Consider the following 18,758-nt stretch of genomic DNA (forward strand, 5'->3'; position numbering starts at 1 on the left):
TTGGGTATATCTGTTGATTGGGGGAGAGGGTTTAACATATTTTATTGGTACATTTTAGATATACATTATGATAACATTCATCACAGGGACTTGCACCTGCTTTGGTTTTGTCTGAGAAAACCATTATGCACTTGAACATTGTCAAACGACCTTTTTAGTGGCTCTAAATGCCTTACCCAAGTTTAATTATATAAGCCAGAACCAATATTCTCCCAAGGTGAAGTCCTTTGCTTGTGTTTTTGTCTAGCCTTAATACCTGTTTTGCCTGGAAATCATGGAAACTCGGTCGTCAGACAGACCTAGGATCTTACTGCTGCCCTTCACCGGTTGTATCCTGTACTAGCTTCAGTTTACTCACGTTTTCCCAAATAGAGAGAATATCTTATTTAAAAGTTGGGAAAAAATAGAGTGTGTAAAGTATTTAATTAAATAATATCAGTGGAACATCTAATATAATCATTTCCTTATATTAAAGAATTGAGTACCTTATAGTAGGTACTCAATAACTGATACTTTTTTTCAAAGTCTACAGTGAAAATCCCACTCACATTATCATTTGGCTTATTTGTTTTATTCTGCTGATTTAAGACCTTCAGCAATTAAATTGAGTTCATAACACCAGGTTTCATAACGATAGGCCATGCGTATCTGGGCTACATTGGTCCTCCGGATGTCATTCCCAACAGGGCCTTCCTCGAGGTAATTCTCACCCAGAAACTTTGCTTTCTCCTGTGAGAGAAAAGAAAGCAGAATGATTGCTGTTTCTTTTCACCCTGATGCAGACAATAATTAAACATTCCACAAAAATTCCTTCTTCGGCAATTTTTGCCACAGGCAAAAGGGAAAAAAACATTTTAATGCACTCTCAAATTCTTACTGCGCGCACGCGCACGCGTGTGTGTGTGTGTGTGTGTGAACCGGGGAATGAACTTGGAACCTTGCACTTATGAGGCAGGTGGCAGAACCACTGAGCTAAATCCCCGGCCTTCTCAAGTTCTTGCTTTGTGCCTCAGCAGACATAGTCTACTGAGAAATGAAGACTACTTTATTTCCTTTCCCCAAAGGGATGGCCAGAGAAATGACAGCATAATCATTTCTAGCCCCTGTCTGTAATTTGTGGCACACTTTTTCTACCTGGGTTTCCTCAGTTCCTGTAATGCTTCGATATTCAAGTCACCCTGTGCTCCCAAGGGTGGCCAGTGACAGCCCTACCTCATGAGCCATCCCACACTGCAGGACGCTGTTCCTTGCCACTTCACACATGTCACAGGTGCTCAGTTTGAAGACTTGTGCAGCAATGGCATACTCCTCCATCAGGGGCTCCTGCCGTTATTTATTTGAAACGAGGCAACATGGAAAGAAAAGACTGTATTAATAAAGAATAGATGTGCATCTTACACGGAGGAAAAATGAAGTTCCTTGATTTGGCTTTGCGATTCTGGGTGGGAAGCAACAATGGTCAAGCAAAATACACTTGTATGTATGTTACCTTGGTGAAGTGGAACTGCATGGGGTCATCAGTAGACAGTGAGACCATCAGCCCTTTCTGGAGGAAATCTAAAAATGGATTTTTTGCATACTCGAGAAATAGGCTGTTGTTACTCAGTGGTGACATGGCAATGGGGATCTGAGCTAAGAAGTACAAGTACTGTAACACAGGACTCTGAAAAACAGTAAAAAAAAGAAAGAAAATTAGGGGTGGTGAAGGGGATAAAAACTACAAACCCTTAATCTCACAGTCTACCTTCGTTTTCAATAAAAATATCACCTATTCTTTAAATCTCCTGTTAAAGAAAAATTGTAGTTTTTCAATATAAATACTATTTACAATAAATGCACTGGGGGGCCGGGGATTTAGCTCCGTGGTTCCTCTGCCTGCCTCACAAGGGCAAGGACCCGAGTTCAATCCCCCGTACCAAAAACGAAAACAAAATAAATGCATTGGGGCCATCCATTTTCAGAAGCACCGAATCAAAGCATCAACTGTATAGATTCAACGACCTGTGTCATGGGGGCCAAGGATTTAGCTCAGTAGTGCCACCACCTGCCTCGATGACCTAATTCAGGCAATTAAAGCTGGAAAGACTTCACCCTGAAACCTAGGTTTTTTTCCACATGAAAATTCTGACTCACGAGAGACATTTTTAAAGCATGCTATAACAAGAAATCTGGCAAAATCTAGCTTCAGGTCAGCCAAGCCTCCTCTGAATTATCCCTTGTCAGAGTTCTAAACTGGGACATCAGGAGATCTGCATTAACTCATATCTGAGAGCAACTAGTCAGGAAATCTTGAGCAAGTCCCTTTCATTTTGTCTGTAGAATGAATCATACTAGTTTCAAAAATCTTTTATGTTCCATTTGAATTTGATTCCAGTGTTGATGTCTTGTGACAGTACCATAAGGAAAACAGAAAGATACCTTTCCCTCCAATATAAAAGTTAACATTAAAAAGAACTGTGGTGGTGCACACCTGTAAATCCAGCGCTCTGAAGGCTGAGGCAGGAGGGTCAACAGGAGTTTGAGGCCAGCCTGGGCTACATAGTAAGTTCAAGGCTAACCTGACCTACAGAGCAAGACCCTGTCTCAAAAAAAAAGAGAACTTTAACTCACCTTTTTCAAATTCAGCCCATGAGAAATATTATCTGCTATCATGAACGCTATCATGAGGTGGGTGAGAGCTCCAGCTTCCCCACAGTGAGGTCGGAATAGAAATGTATTCATGCCTCGTTCCCTACACAAAAGAAATCACTATAAGAATCATAGTTGCCAGGCAGAATGGGTGACAAGAAAATTCATGGGGAAAAATATGAGAAAATGAAAAAATGGAAATAAAGTGTTTGTAAATGGGGAGGGGAGGAGTGGGTGAAGGGAGGGCAGGGACAAGGGGAAAAAATGAGAACCAAGACCTGTCATGTAAAGGTACAAGATCCCAATAATGAATGTAACTGTACTGTATCCCTAAAATGTACCAATAAACTCAATTAAAAAATAAAATTCAAGGGGTGGGGAGAAGGAAAAGGGGATACAAAAAGAATTAAGGTGTACTAGGGCTGGAGATTTAGCTCAGTGGTTCCACTGCCTGCCTTGTAAGCACAAGGACCCAAGTTCAATCCCCGGTATCAAAAACAGACAAAACAAAAGTACAAAGAATGAAGGTGTGCTATACACATATACTGAATCCTCAAAGTGAATGTAATTATTATGCATTACAAATGTGTACTAATTTTTTAAAAAGAAAGAAAATTCATTAGAAAAAGTTAATGCTCTGCAAGGGAGCAGCCATCCCTTATCATCTCAATTTGTCCTAAAGATCAACTTTTAAGAGGAGATGGCAGAGGATATAAGGTTGAGGAAGCAATCAAGAGTTAATTATCTGAGGAGCGGGAATTTAGCTCAGTGGTGCTGTGACTGCCCAGCAAGTGCAAGGTCCTCAGTTTGATCCCTGATACTGAAAAAAAAAAAAGTTAATTATCTGAACAGAAACATCTTCAGTCTCAAAGGAAATCTACCAGTATCACCATTTCAGAATTTTCCCTGCTCACATTTTGAGGGAGAAATGGTTTCAAGAAAATCTATTGGAAGTTGAGGGGTATAGCTCAGTGGTAGAGACTGTGTTTAGCAAGTGTGAGGCCCTGGCTTCAATCCCCAGCAACACACACACACACACACACACACACACACACGCACACACACACACACCTCTAATATTCCTCTACTCTTGGGGCAGGGGATGTAGCTCAGAGGTGTTGCACCTGCCTGGCAAGCGCAAGGTCCTAGGTTCGATCCCCGGTACCAAAAGCAACACAAAACAAAAACAACAACAACAAAAACTGACTATTCCTCTATTTTGTACCCCAGAGACACCAAGAAGAGTAAAAAAAAATATGGAGTTTTATAACAAATTGCACAGCGATAAGTGTACATTTCTAAATTGCCAATGAAAAGGAACTGTGAAAGTTATGGAAGGCACCAAAAATGCCTATTGCTGCCCCTAAGGATCTGAAGGAAACATTTAAGAGCAATTTCCGATGTGGGCCGGCTGAAAGCATCCTGAGAGAACTCAGGGGCCTCTGAGTGCCTCATGCCTGGCTGTGAGACGCCCTCGGCCCCAGCCTCTCGTGCTCACCTCCTCAGGCAGTTGAGCACCACGATGTTTGCGTACATGTAGTAGGCATAGTAAGTGTAAGATGGATTGTTTTCCACTGTCCACTCCTGGGGCTTGGGACTCTTGGAGGAAAACATGTGACCGCTGTGTTTGGATTCATCATCTACGCTGTCAAAGCCAGTGATCTGTCGAGAAAACAAGCCAGGCGGTGGTGTCAGCCTAACTACAGGGGTTTTGCCCTCAGACAAACTTCCAGCTCTCAAGCAAGGACCCAATGGAAAGAGATAAGTGGCCAGAATTAGTCATGGCCAGGCAGGAGACTACTCGGGAGCAGCACTCCCGAGGCCTCAAGGCCCTGCTTACATGCTTGAGGAAGATACTGAGTTCTGGGTGAGCCTGGGGGTTGACGGTGGCCTCAAACACTGGCACGAAAATATTCTCCAGCATTTTTCCAAAGTGTGGAAGGAAGTTCTTGGATCGGAACACATCACTAGAGGCAAGAATGAAGACACATTTAGGAAGAAAAGATTTTTAGGACTGATAGCTCCAGTATGAGGAAACTAGAGGACCGAGTGCCATGGACGGGAATAAAGGCCTGCTAAGGGGCCAGGGGTGGAGCTCTGTGGTAGAGAGCTGGCCTCGCTATCAGGAGGCCCTGGGCTCAACCCTGGCACCTAAATAAGTAAATAAAGCAGTTAAGGCCTGGTGTGTTGCTTGTTCTCTTTCGTATATTCTTCCCGCTTACCCACAAAGACGGCTTTGCTTTCCCTGGGCAGGAAGCAAAAATTTCCTTCTGGATCATGTGCACCCCCACCTTAAAAAGCCCTCTGTGGTAAGAAAAACAAATCTTCATAGTTAAATCCAGATAGAGAATGAAGAAGAATAGAGCTGCGCAGGTGTGGTGGCACACGCCTGTAATCCCAGAACTCGGGAGGCTGAGGCAGGAGGATCGCTGTGAGTTCGAGACCAGCCTGGGCTACATAGTGACACCCTGTCTCAAAAAACCAAAAAAAAAAAAAAGTAGAGCAATGTGTCTTAAGAAGTTCAGTGATTTATCTATGTGTGTGGTATACAACAAGGTGAACATGAAATGGTTACTAAGAACACCTCTGATTGAGCACATGCCTGTAATCCCAGCACTTGGGAGGCTGAGGCAGGAGAATCCCCGCAAATTTGAGGCCAGCCTAGACTAATAGTAAGTTTAAGGCCAGCCTGCACTACAAAGCGAGACCCTGTCTGAAACAAACAAAGTAACAAACAAAAAAGAACAGCCTATCAGTCAGGTGTGGTGGCCCTTGCCTGTGACCCCAGCAGCTGCTGGGGAGGCTGAGGCAAAAGGATCACCACAAGTTCAAGGTCAGCCTGGACTACATAGTGAGTTCAAAACCAGCCTGAACTATATAATGAGACTCCGTTTCAAACACCACCATCCCTCAAAAAAAGAGTACTTCTGATCTGTGGTAACAAGAAACTACATACAACATTTTATATATACCAGCCACTTGGCTAAGTGTCCTCATAATGACTCAGTAAGTTAGGTGCCATTTGTATCTCTTTTCAGAGATGATAAAACTAAGGCACAGAGAGAGAGACTATAACTTACCCAGTATTACACAACAGTGTTAGAGCCAGGATTCAAGCACAGTCTGAATCCACAGCCCATATTCCTGACCACCAACTGTACTGACGCTCTGCTTTCATGGTAGTAGACAGAAAGTACTACTCCAGTCAAAAAGTTACTTTTTTAGCCTAAAGTTACTTTTTTTTTTTTTTAGCCCAAGAGAGGGGATAAAACTCCTGCATTGCTACAGGGCACACAGGCAGGTTGCCAGAGAATGTATGAACATGTGCGATAAAAGATCAATGAGTGAACAAACAGAAGCCATCACTGAAGGCAGTGATACTATGCGTTATGAAAGAACAATGCATGCTGGGCGTGGTGGCGCATATTTCTAAGTATCTGTGGTAAGAAGGGAGGCTGAGGCAGGAGAATCGCCATGAGTTCGAGGCCAGCGTGGACTACACAGCGAGACCTTATCTCCAAAAACAAAAAACAGCAAAAAAGAGAGATAAATACCCTTTGAGTATGGAGAACTGAGCACCTGTGGGTAAAAAGATCTGCTACAGACCGTGGTAAAAACGTTCTGAACAAGAAAGGTACATTCCAGCGCAGGCGAACGTGGGAAAGAATGAACTAGACACAGAGAAAAACCCAGAGAAAAAAGTGTCTCCTAAAATGTGCATAGTTCTTACTCTGGCTTTGTTTTTCTTTCGCTTCTGGTTAAAAGAAGGCACCGAAGCAATCTTTCTAACTCCTGCCTGTGTGGCGTACTGTGCCCAGACTGGACAAAACCAAGCACGCAGGCCCCAGGACTGAGTGCTGCTTCGACAAAGCTACTTCCTGCCTAGAGGGGAGAGGTGGGCAGAGCGAGGGCAGGCGTCAGGTTCCCCAGGGGCAGGTACTCACTAGATCCTCGGGACCTGGATCATCCACGTCATATTGGGGCAGTAGATGTGGTTGTGGACGAACCAGGAGGCGAGCTTGCTCCACTCATCGGGACTGCGCCCATAGATGGACAGGCGGGGCTCTGCATGCTGGTACTTGGCATCCACCAGGTCTGCTCCTACCTCCTGCAAAGCCAAGAGAGCAATCCAAAGCCAGGAATTCCACAGGTGCCTGAGGGGCCTAACCCTACGAGGTCTAGGAAGAGGGGGTGCATATTAAAAAGTGAGGGGGTGCAGGGATGTAGCTCAGTGGTGAAAAGCCTGCCTGGCAAGCGCAAGATCCTGAGTTCGATCCCTGGTTCTGGAAACAAACAAACAAAGAACTGAGGGAAAGGAAGAACTGTTAAAGAAAGTGGAAGGTAAAATATCAAAGGTTAAGATCTAAGGGATTCCCTATGAATGGTGGGGCTCGCCTGTAATCCCAGCATTGAGGAGGCTGAGGCAGGAGGATTGCCGCAAGTTCCAGGTCTCACTGGCCTACATAGTGAATTCAAGGTCAGTCTGAATCACATAGCAAGACCCTGTCTCAAAAAAAGAAAAAAGATCTAAGGCTGAGAGTTGAGGAGAAGCCAGAGAGGATAAATGATTCACTGAACATGATGGAGATCTGAAAACAAAAATCAGAGTAAGCCAGTCATGGTGGTGCACACCTGTAATCCCAGCACTCCAGAGGCTGAGACAGGAGGATTGCCATGAGTTTGAGGTCAACCTGGACTATACAGTGAGTTCAAGGCCAGGCTGAAATGCATAGCAACACCCTTTCTCAACAAACAAAACAAGAGAAGACATGGCATCTGCTGAGACATGCAATGCAAAAAACAAAAAACAACAAAAAAACCCAAAGACTAACGAAGTTAAAATATCTAAGATGCCCACAGAGAAGACGCAGTTTTTCATATTTCCCTACCTCTCAAAACAGAGATGTCCCAGTCCCACATTCTATCTGCACAGGCATTGGGAAAATGAGTGTGGATTCACATCCTAGTTCTTCCTCCCTCACTTTACAGCTTCCGGTGCCTACAAAGGCCAGATCTTATCCCAAATCCCCACCCTTAATTTCTCTACCTTAGGGCCAGAGGTTTTTGTTTTGTTTCATTTTTTGTTTTTGTTTTTAGATTGGGGATTGAACTCAGGGCCTTTACGGAGCTACATCCTCAGCCGTTTTATATGTAGACAGGGTCCCACTAAGTGGACCAGGCTAGCCCGGAAGTCAAGATTTCCCTATAGGGAGGCGCCAGCCACGCCCTGCTCAGAAGAAAATCTTATCTTAATTTGCGTAGTGCGTGGCCCCAGAGATAGCACTGTACCTTCTCTCCCTTTCCCTTCTCTCATTCTCCTCCCAACCCTTCCTTTCCTTTCTTCCCTCCTTCCTCTCCTACTCAAGACCCATTCGAGGCGCTGCAGATCGGGTCTGTTGTCCTCACCTTGATTATAGTGGCAAAATATTCTCCATGAATGTCATTGTCTGTCTTCAGGTAGAGGTCCCGTAGCTCGCTCGCTCCCACAGGATTGTATTTGTCATTGAATTTATCAAAACGCTGGAATGTCTGACGTCCCTGAATCAGGAAACAGCAGTAGAAGGATGTCGCTGTCAGAGCTGCCTGGACACCGCGCGAGCTGAGCAGAACAGGCCGCTGTAGGGCCGGGGGTTTAGCTCAGTGGTGCCACCACCACCTGCCTCTCAAGCACAAGGACCAGAGTTCTATCCCTGGTACCGGAAAACATAAGAAAACGAAAAAAAAAGAGCAGCCCGCTGGGGACAGGCTGGGCTCCGAGGATGAAATCGGGACAGGTGACAGCGAGTGAGCCCCCACACTGTCTGGGGTCTGTCCAGCCAGCGCAGTCAAGAGGCCTTTGAGAAGTCAGGGCTCGCAGGGGAAAGACATGGCCGCACTAAGTATTAGCATGAAACGGACAGTTTTTCAACCTACAGCGTGCACATCCAGAGAGTCAACAGTCAGGTCATATGGGTGCATTTTCAATTTATCAAAAAGTTCCTTTAAGGTCAGATTCTTCTCTTTGGTGCTACAGACCACTCTGTCAGCATCGATGTAGTATGATTTCTTAATAAAGCGCAGCAGATGTTTCTGGTTCATACAAGCTGCTGCGTGGATATGGGTGTCCACCTGTGCGCACATTCAGAGAAAGAAAACCCAGCAATTAGCCTCCGTTAAACGACTCTGTTAGAGATCATGTGTCTGCAAATCCCACTGCGGTGGGAGAAAGGAGTAAATGACAGCCCGGGTAGATGAGTACCCTTTAGGTGCTTGTCTGTGCAAGACTGAATGGTGGGCCCCAGGATTTAGCTCAAACGATGCCGCCACCTGCCTCGCAAGTGCAAGGCCCTGTGTTCAATCTCCGGTCCCAAAACAAAACAAATGAGAATGGCTAGACACAATGACAATGCTTACTTCTCCGGTACATGTGTATGTCACAAGTGTGTATATTCCAAGTGTTTCTAGTTGACTGGTTTTCATAGTCATTAGCTTATTTGGTATTTATTATCTTCGTGTAAACAGTATTGAGCAGAAATATTTCCCAATTTTACAAGTGAGGATGCTGGAACTCAAAGGTATTTAATTACCTACCCTGAGATTTTATAGTCAAGAAGAAGAAGGAGGACCAGGGATTCAGCTCAGTGGTACCATGCCTGCCTGGCAAGTGCAAGGTCCTGAGTTCAATTCCCAGTAGGAAGGAAAAAATAAAAACTAGAACAAAGGTCTTCTAACTCCTAGAATAGTCATTCTAGAGGTTTTATTTTTCTTATTTTTGTTGTTGATGGTAATTAAAAAACTTTTGGAAGTGCTAGAGATTCAACTCAGGGCTTTGCATATACTAGGAGAACACTCTGCACTGAGCTACCACCAAGCCTGATAATTATAATTTTTTATGTCTAGAATATGATAAAATCTTTCCCTGGGCTAAACAATAAAAGTGACATTTTTAATCTTTCAGCTATCCACCAAACCTGCAGAGATTTTGGATTAATCAGAAGGCACTGTGCTTGTCTTTCTCAAAAAAATCACTGGATTAATGTTTTTGATGAGAAATTGCCTCTGAGATGTGAAAAACATTTACCTTTCTGCAGTTGTAAAAATCTCGATGGGGGTTGTTCTTCAGCTCCTTTAGCTCATCCATCTCATTGAGCATCTCATGGACCTGAAACTTGGAGGAGAGGAACTTCAGGCGCCGGTGAGTGTAGGTCTTTCTGTGAAAAATAAAATGACATCTTGTTTTTTTTTTTTTTCATTTTACAGTACTGGGGATTGAACTCAGGACCTTGTGCTTACAAGGCAGGCATGGTGCCACTGAGCTAAATCCCTGGCCCCTTAAAATGACATAATTCTAAAAAACTTGCCAGACGTGGTGGTACACACCTGTAATCCCAGCACTCGGGAGGCTGAGGCAGGACCATCACTGTGAGTTTGAGACCAGCCTGGGCTACATAGTGAGTTCCAGGTCAGTCCCAACTACACAGCGAGATAAAAAAAAAAAAAAAAAAAAAAAAAAAAAAAAAAGATCTCTAAAAAATTACACACACTCAAGGAAAAAGAATGTAATTGCAAAACCATCAGGACCCTTAGCCCCCATAGGAAACAATTATTAGAACAAATGTTTCAGGTACTTCTGCAGTTAATCTCACCGAAAGCACTGAGTTCTAATTTTTCATCAAAGTTGGATATAATAGTGAGAAGGGCTTGGGATGGAATTTTTAAAAAATCAGTGGAGACAGCATGATTCAAAGTTAAGGGCCCCGGTTTGAGTCAGCAGAGTTGAGCTTGAATCCTGGTCTAACCGGCTATGTGACTTCGCACAAGTTACTGAACTTGCCAAAGGTGCATCTCATAAAGTTGTAATTGTGAAAATACCTCATAGGGCAACTGTAAAAAGTAACAGAAACAATGTACACATGAAGGGTGTAGTATAGTATGTGAACACAGTGAGCACTTCATACTTATTCTTACTACAGTAGTAGCACTGCTTGTGGTTTAGCTCATGAAACACTTACACAGGTCCTTGGGCAATTAAAGTGAGCAAAAAATTCATATCGTCTAAGAAGGCGTCCAGATTTGGGTACGGGTATGGCTTGGGCTCATCCTTGCTGGCGGCTGCTTCACTAGGATAGATGTGAACTACACCGTCCTTCATCTGGAGGTGATGGCCCAGGTTTTCAGGAAGGTTATCTGCTCTGAAGGGGTCTTCTCCCTTCTTCGGAGGAGGGGTAAAGACTTTTTCAACAAAACACAGTAATATATCAGCACATAAGATGAATGGCCGTGTAAAAATAACTAAAATATGAAATACTGCAAAAGCTCATTCGCTTGGCATTTTATACTTCATAAGTTGTGATTACACAACTTTATTTTATCTATTAAGTGAACTTTATTTCATATTAATTTTTCATAGGTGACTAAATTCAGAGTATAAAATAACTGTAGCAAGCTGAGCGTGGTGGCACACTCCTGTAATCCCAGCACTCGGGAGGCTGAGGCAGGAGTATCGCTGTGAGTTCGAGACCCACCTGGGCTACGTAGTGAGTTCCAGGTCAGTGTCAACTACATAGTGAGACCCTGTCTCAAAAAACAAATAAATAAAAACAACCGTAGCAATAATATTTTAAGCTAGCTGTGGTGGCACACACCTGTAATCTCTGTACTTTGGAGGCCAAGGCAGAAGGGTGGAGAGTTTGAGGCCAGCATGGAGTACATAATGAGACCCTATCTCAAAACAGCAAAAAACAAAGCAAAACTGGTCATATTCTGTCTAGTATAAGAATGATTTGCAGCTGGGGATTTAGCTCAGTGGCGCTGCACCTGCCTGGTAACCACAAGGTCCTGAGTTCAATCCCTTGTACTGGGAGGAAAAAAAAAGAATGCTTTGCAAATTATTTTCATGTACTATTTACATGAACTAATTGATATACCACTTACACATATTTTTTAATTTTTTACTGAAGTTGGTTATCCCATGCTTTTTAAGAGCAGTCAGTGTGTGTGTGTGGGGGGGGTTGTTGCTGGGGATCAAACTCAAGGGTGTTTTGACCCTGAGCTAAATCCTCAGCCTCTTTTTATTTGAGATGGTCTCATCAAGCTTTCAGGCAGGACTTGAATTTGTGACCCTCCTGCCTCACCCTCCCAAAATGCTGGGATTACAGGCGTGCACCACTGCACCAAGCTTTTTTTTTGTTTGTTTGTTTAGGCAGGGTCTTGCTATGTAGCTCAGACTGGCCTTGAATTCACTATGTAGCCCAGGCTGGTCTCAATCTTGTGTCGATGATCCTGCTCCAGCCTCCTGAGTGCTGGGATTATAGGTGTGTGCCACCACACCCTGCTACACCAGGCTTTTTAGAGCATTTTATTAGTCTATTAAATAACTGCATAGAGCTGAGTGTGTGCTGACCCCCACCTATCCTCTCAGATACTTAGGAGGCTGAGATAGGAAGATCATTTGAGCCCAGGGCTTCAAGACCGGCCTGGGAAATATAGCAGGACCTCATGTCGAAACAAACAACTGCATAAAAGCAAACATAGGGGCCAGGACGTAGCTCAGTGGTGCTGTGCTTGCCTGGCAAGCACAAGGTCCTGAGTTCAATTCCCAGTACTGGAAAAAATAGTAATTAAAAAAAATTTTAAGTAAAGGCAAAATTAGTTAAAAATAGAATTTGCTATTTCACATTGTCAATTATACCATTTGGATCTTATTTACACTTTTAGTTTTTCATACCAGAGGAACTAATAAGTATTTACACAAAGAAAAGGGCTAAAGGTGTAGGGGAAGTGGGAAGGGTAGGGGAACGGATATAAGGGAAAAGAAAAAATATGAGAAAAAAATGGAAACAACATTTTTGTAAATAGGGAAGGCGGGGGGAAGGGAAGGCAGGGGTGTGGGGAAAAAATGAGAACCAAGACCTGTGATGTAAAGGTACAAGGTCCCAATGATGAATGGAACTGTACTGTATACCTAAAATGTGCCAATAAACTCAATGAGGAAAAAAAAATAGAATTTGCATCTTTACCTTATTTAAACCAATTTTTTTCATTAGTCTTAGAGTGTTTTTTTAAACAGATGTTGAACTTTTTGTTTTTGTTTCTCTCTTTTTTTTTTTTGGTACTGGGGATTGAACACTTTTTTATTTTTTGAGACAGAATCTCGCTGTGTAGTTCCAATGGCCTTGAACTCACCGTGTAGCCCAGGCTATCTCAAAATTATGGTGAATGTCCTGCCTCAGCCTCCCCAGGGCTAGGATTTCATTTATATTTTGTCCTTATTATTTTTATCAGCACCTCTTTGCAATAAATGAATACATTCATTGTAGAGAATTGGTATCTATACATACATACAGCATTTTAATCTTTTTTTTTTTTGCACCAAGAATCGAACTCAGAATCTTGTGCTTGCCAGGCAGGCTGCCACTGATGAGCTGCATCCCCAGCCCTAGTCCCTTTCACCTACTCTTCCTCTCTCCCCTTTTCTGTCTCCCCATCCCTAATCCCCTTTTTCCATCTTCACAAAGTCTACCTTCCTGTTTGCCATCATCTTTTATTTTGCTCTTTATTTATACCATTGGATTCTCAGATGAGAAGTCATGCAATATTTGTCTTTCTGTGTCTGATTTATTTCAAAAAACTAAAAGTAGAAATTACACTTGACCCAGTTATGCCTCTTCTGGTATCCTCTCCAACGAGTTAAAGTAGACATGTCACCATGATCCATGCACGTTTATAGCAGCACAACCCACAAAAGCTAGATCTTGGAAACAGCCTGTATGCCCATCAACAGACAACTGGAGCAAGAAAATGTGGTATTCAACTGGGTGTAGTAGCACATGTCTGTAGTCCCAGCACTTAAGGCTGAGGCGGGAGGATCACTGTGAGTTTGAGGCCAGCCTGTACCACATACCACATAGTGAGTTCAAGGCATTACACAGCGAGACCCTGCCTCAGTAAATGTTTTTAATTTAAAAAAAAGAAAGAAAGAAATTGGTATTATGCACAGTGGTTTACAACCCAGCCATGAGGAAAGACAAATCTGAGTCATGCGTAGGGAAATGGCTGCATCTTAAACAGACTAGCATAGTTTTCCTGTATTCATTTATTATTTTTGTACTGGGAGTTGAACTCGGGAACTTGCTCTTGCCAGGCAGGTGCAGAATCACTGAGCTAAATCCCTGGCTAAGTGGAAAGTCCCACTTCCATGTTTGCCCTCACACACATAGCAGACTCCACTACTGGCTTCCTGTATCAGAGTGGTGCCTTTCTTATGTCTTTTAGTCTTTTTTTTCCTTTGGTACTGGGACTCGAACTCAGAGTCTCGTGCCTGCCAGGCAGGTGCGGTGCCGCTGAGCTACATCCCCAGCCCAGGTGTATTTCTTAAAATCCATGAACCTGCACTGACTCATCATAATTATTCAAAGCCCGTTACTGACACTAGGGTTCGGTGCTGGCTTCTGTGCATCCTGGGTTCTGACAGTGTGGTCTCCCCACAGCAACATACAGAACAGCTTCACTCACGTCCCTGAATATCCTCTGTGCTCCACCGGTAAGGGTTTTAATACAAAGGCAGATATAAAAACTGTATGTCAAGAATTATAATTTCATTATAATTACATTTGCCATCTTTTGAAGCACGTACAATTTCTGCTGAAGGAATTGAGAACGGATTAAGTGGGTGATGTTTCCTTATTTCCACTACTGACAATTCCAGCCTACAAAAGTCAAGAACACAGCTCCCACTGTCAGGACTTTGCAGCCTGCATTCCTTACTGTTTGTTTTGTTGTTGTTGTTGTTGTTTTGTTTTTTGAGACAGGGTCTCACTATGTAGTTGAGACTGACCTGGAACTCACTATGTAGCCCAGGCTGGTCTCGAACTCACAGTGACCCTCCTGCCTCAGCCTCCCGAGGGCTGGGATTACAGGGTTGCACCACCACGTCCGGCATGCATGCCTTAATGTTAGCAAATATCATCCCTCTCTCTCCTTCTCCCTCTCCCTCCCCCACTCCTGAACTCAGTGCCTTGTGCTACATCCACAGTCCCCCTTTCTGTTTTTATTTTTAGACAAGTGCTCACTGCTGACCTACATCCCCAGCCTTTCACCTCGCAATTGAGCCTCCTTACTACCCTGTTGCTGGCTTTCAAGGCATAGGAAGCGCTTTTATTTGCAAGTGGTACCTAAAGCCACTGGAGTGAGAAAAATAACATAGAAAGAAAATAGTTTGCACATGTCTTACTCAAAATTGAGAAATAAGGACCATGAAAGAAGGGGTACGATACCCTGTTGTATCATATTAATTTTCTAGTTCTTATACTTAAACATATTAGAAAAAGAATAATTTAGAGGAAACAAGGGCAAGACAGACATCCTGTCAATGTTATAGACGATGGGTAAGTTAATTTTATAAGTCACCGAACTGGACACTTTTTTTTTTTTTGAGACAGGGTCTCGCCATGTAGCTCAGGCTGGCCTTGAACTCACTATGTAGCCCAGGCTGGCCTCCAACTTGCAGTGATCCTCCTGCTTCAGCCTCCCTAGTGCTGGGATTACAGGCGTGTGTGGACATGTTTAGCATGATTTTAATATTAAAAGAAATTACAGAGAGAAGGTAGTGGGACCTGAGACCTTTACCAATATGACAAGTTGGAAGTTCAAAAATCTAAAATATTAGCCTTAGAAATTTCAGTTCTAGGAGTATAATCCTGAAGATATAAGACAATTTCATAAAGAAGTGTACATAAGCTGTAACGTAGCCTTGTTTTGGGGGGTTGATTGGTTGGTTGGGTTTTTTGAGTCAGGATTTTGCAATGTAGTTCAAGCTGGTCTTGAACTCACTATGTAGCCCAGGGTGATCTTGAACTCACAGAAATCCTTCTGCCTCAACTTCCCAAGTTCTGGGATTACAGGGGTGCACCACAGCACCTGGCTCTATTGTAGCCTTGTTGGAAATGCTTTTTCATTTTTGTTGTTGTTGTTGTTGTTGTTGTTTTGTGGTACCGGGGATCAAACTCAGGACCTTGCACTTGCAAAGCAGGTGCGTTGCCACTGAGCTAAATCCCCAGCCTGGAAATGTTTTTAAAACAATTTGAAGACCTAAAACTGGGATTGATTGAATCAATTGTGATGGCTATACAATAGAAATCATTAAAATATGACTATTAAAACGTACATTATTCGAAGCAGAAAGTAAAAACAGGTATGTAAATAAAATGTTGTGGAAAATAAGTCACATGTAGTTACAGTGTGTGTGTGTGTGCGTGCGCGCACACGCGCGCGTGTGTGTGTGTGTGCATGCGCGTTAGTAGGATCAAACCCAGGGGCACTTTATTATTGAGCTACATCCACAGCCTCTTTTTTATGTTTTTATTTTTAGACAAGTTCTCACTAAATTGTTCAGATGGGACTTGAATTTGTGAGTCTTCTGCCTCAGTCTCCTGCACTGCTGGGATTACAGACATATACCACTGGCCCGGCTTGCAGTTTACAAGTTTTTTGTTTGTTTGTTTGTTTGTTTGTTGTTGTTGTTGTTGTTGTTTTGGTACCAGGGATCGAACTCAGGTCCTTGCACTTGCGAGGCAGGCAGTGGAACCACTGAGCTAAATCCCTGGCCCTGCAGTTTACTTTTATGCACAAGTCAGAGGCAGACAAGAAATGATAGTGTCTGGCCCGTGCTTTGAAGTATTAGGATGGATCTAGACACTGGAACACGGGGTGAACAGCTAGGAGAAGGGCACTCTCAGGACAGAGACAGGGAACAGCCTAACAACAGCACGAGAGCAGGAACGCACCAAACTATAATGTGATCAGGAACGAATTCCAACCCCAGCGAAGAAGGCAAGCGGGGAGGTTACTTTGGAAATAACCTGAGTGTGCGAATCCAAAGAAAAACAAATAGCGTGCAGTTAGGAGGCCAGATGGTGGTCCTGCACGTCAGGGTGTAACCAGACTCAGTTTGCAGATAACGGGAAACAGCTAAAGTTTTTTGCCATGAAGAGGGTGCACTCAGATCTGCCTTTTAATAACTGCCACAAAGTGGGGATGAAACGAAGAGGGTGATACAGAAATGTAGCAGAGTCAGTAGAAAGTTAACGCAATAAATTGACACAAGAAGAAACACAGGGCTAACGTGGGTTTGAGGGGTTGTGAAGAGGAGTTTAGTGAGACACTGTACAGCTTGGAATCAGAGTACAGCAGGGAGAATGGAGCTCCAAATGACTGATGTTAGTTATAATCTAGGGGCATGTTTTAAAGTTATTATTTCATTGTTAAACCAAAAGGTATATTCTATAGATTTTATAAGGGAATAAGATACCTGGATAGAAGTTCTCATTTCCTACCCAGGCTTGGCCATCAATGTTGCGCAGGTACTTGGAGGGGGTTTTGGGGAACCTCTGAAATGACTTCTGCATGTATTTTTCCCGGATACATAATGCCCGGTACAGACCTTTACAAACCACTTCAAAATCTTCAACTGCTACCTGCCAAGGAAATGCCACCATATCAAAGCCAATCCTGGGAACATCTCTCAGTGCCCCTGTGTCACAGTTTGCGCTGAGCTTCACCTGCCCCCTTGGCTGCTTGCTAGAGACTTGGGCCCTGGGCCTCCCTCCAGGAGCAGGTTGTGGTGCTTTGCCAGTTCCCTCTCCGCCATAACTCGCCTGCCCCATGACTCTTTCTCTCACCGTCCGGCATTCTTTTCTCTTTCTTGCATTACTGGAGATCAAACCCCGGTCCTCACCCATGCTACGCAAGTACTTAACCACTGAGCTATGCTCCCAGGCCTTCTGTTTTGCTTTTGTTTTTTACTACATAGCAGTGATTATGTAGCAGATATGATTAGAAGAACCCATTCTAATATGGTAGACACCAGTGAGGGAGAACCTTTTTAGAGCTTTCACTGATACAGCCTACTGAGACACGTGCCATGGGTTCGCCACCACTGGTATATACTTTCTTCCTTCTCTGTAAAATGTGGATATATTCGGGGGTGGGGTGTTGAGACAGGATCTCACTACATACTTCAGGCTGGCCTTGAACTCTCAGTGATCCTCCTGCCTCAGCTTCCTGAGTGCTAGAATTACAGGCATGCATCACTTCGTCTGGTGTTACATTTGGACAGTTAAAGAAAAGACTTCTGAAAGCAAAGTCTTAACTGGAAGACAATGTGATTATAATTATGAGAATTCAAACCACTTGTTGGTCAGTGAAGAAAATACTTGGGGATGAATATAGTGTCACAAATTCCTCTGCCTTTGAAAGCTCTGGATATATCTACCGTCGCCCTGTGAGAAGACATTTGAGTGTGTGTGTGTGTGTGTGTGTGTGTGTGTGTGTGTGTGTGCTGTAACTGGGGACTGCACCACAGCTGTCTATTGCTGAACTGTATCCTCAGCCCATTTTATTTTATTTTGTGACAAGGTTTTCCCAATTGCCCTGATTGGCCTTGGACTTGTGACTCTCTCAAATGGCCAGGATTAGACAGATGTGCCACCACAACCAGCTTTTGGATGATTTTAAAAGGGAAGTTTATCTCTGGCTAAAAATAGAGGTTCTCAAGTCAAGTTTTTATTAGAACTGCCAGAAATTTCCCAAACTGGGCTGCCTCTCCTGCCCTCCATTCCCTACTCCTGGCTGGGCCAGACCTGCCCAAGCAGTTTTAATCTGAAATCACTGAATGTTCATTGTCACAGCACAAAGACTGCATCGGCCTCCTGAGTCCTGGAATTACAAGCACTCACCACAACCCATCATTTTATCAGACCGCTGGGGAGCACATCAGGTCAACAGGCCATGAACGTTGGCCACCCCTAGCACGAGCTCAGCTGGATCTCCCTGCTTGACGGGGCCAACGGGAAGCTGCCTGTGGCCTATAGGTGGGCTGCGGACATGTTCTGTACTTCAAGGAGCTCCAGGCCTTGAACAAGCTCAGTCCAGTTTCTTCATCTTTTGTTTTGCTTTGGTACTGGGGATCAAACTCAGGACCTTGAGCTTGTCAGGTAGGCGCTGTGGTGCTGAGCTACATCCCGGCCCCCCGGGTTCTTAATCTTATCTGGTCATCTGAGGTAACTCTGACATCTGTATTAGATTTCTGTCTTCACTTTTGATTCAGTTTCTTTAAATTCTGAGGCAAGTATGTATATATATATATATATATA

The 18,758-nt window shown here is 43.6% G+C and overlaps 1 protein-coding gene across 4 annotated transcripts in view; it reads right to left on the minus strand.

The window, feature by feature from the left end:
• Positions 1-561: 561 nt before the first annotated feature.
• The window catches only part of Ampd1 (adenosine monophosphate deaminase 1), a 27,651-nt gene continuing 9,454 nt past the window's right edge, over positions 562-18,758 (minus strand). For all 4 annotated transcript variants that reach the window (XM_033758352.1, XM_010631225.2, XM_010631228.2 and 1 more), the window contains 12 exons: positions 16,916-17,081; positions 10,620-10,839; positions 9,689-9,818; positions 8,542-8,736; positions 8,035-8,166; positions 6,573-6,736; positions 4,469-4,595; positions 4,127-4,290; positions 2,611-2,731; positions 1,490-1,663; positions 1,213-1,323; positions 562-729 (listed from right to left, as the gene is read on the minus strand). In XM_033758352.1, the coding sequence (XP_033614243.1) occupies positions 571-729; positions 1,213-1,323; positions 1,490-1,663; positions 2,611-2,731; positions 4,127-4,290; positions 4,469-4,595; positions 6,573-6,736; positions 8,035-8,166; positions 8,542-8,736; positions 9,689-9,818; positions 10,620-10,839; positions 16,916-17,081 (1,863 nt within the window). In that variant the 3' untranslated portion in view covers positions 562-570. The remainder of the gene's footprint in view (positions 730-1,212; positions 1,324-1,489; positions 1,664-2,610; positions 2,732-4,126; positions 4,291-4,468; positions 4,596-6,572; positions 6,737-8,034; positions 8,167-8,541; positions 8,737-9,688; positions 9,819-10,619; positions 10,840-16,915; positions 17,082-18,758) is intronic.

This window comes from Fukomys damarensis, unplaced genomic scaffold (genome assembly GCF_012274545.1).
Source record: "Fukomys damarensis isolate Sample0158 unplaced genomic scaffold, DMR_v1.0_HiC HiC_scaffold_33, whole genome shotgun sequence".
In the NCBI taxonomy this organism is placed as follows: Eukaryota; Metazoa; Chordata; class Mammalia; order Rodentia; family Bathyergidae; genus Fukomys; species Fukomys damarensis.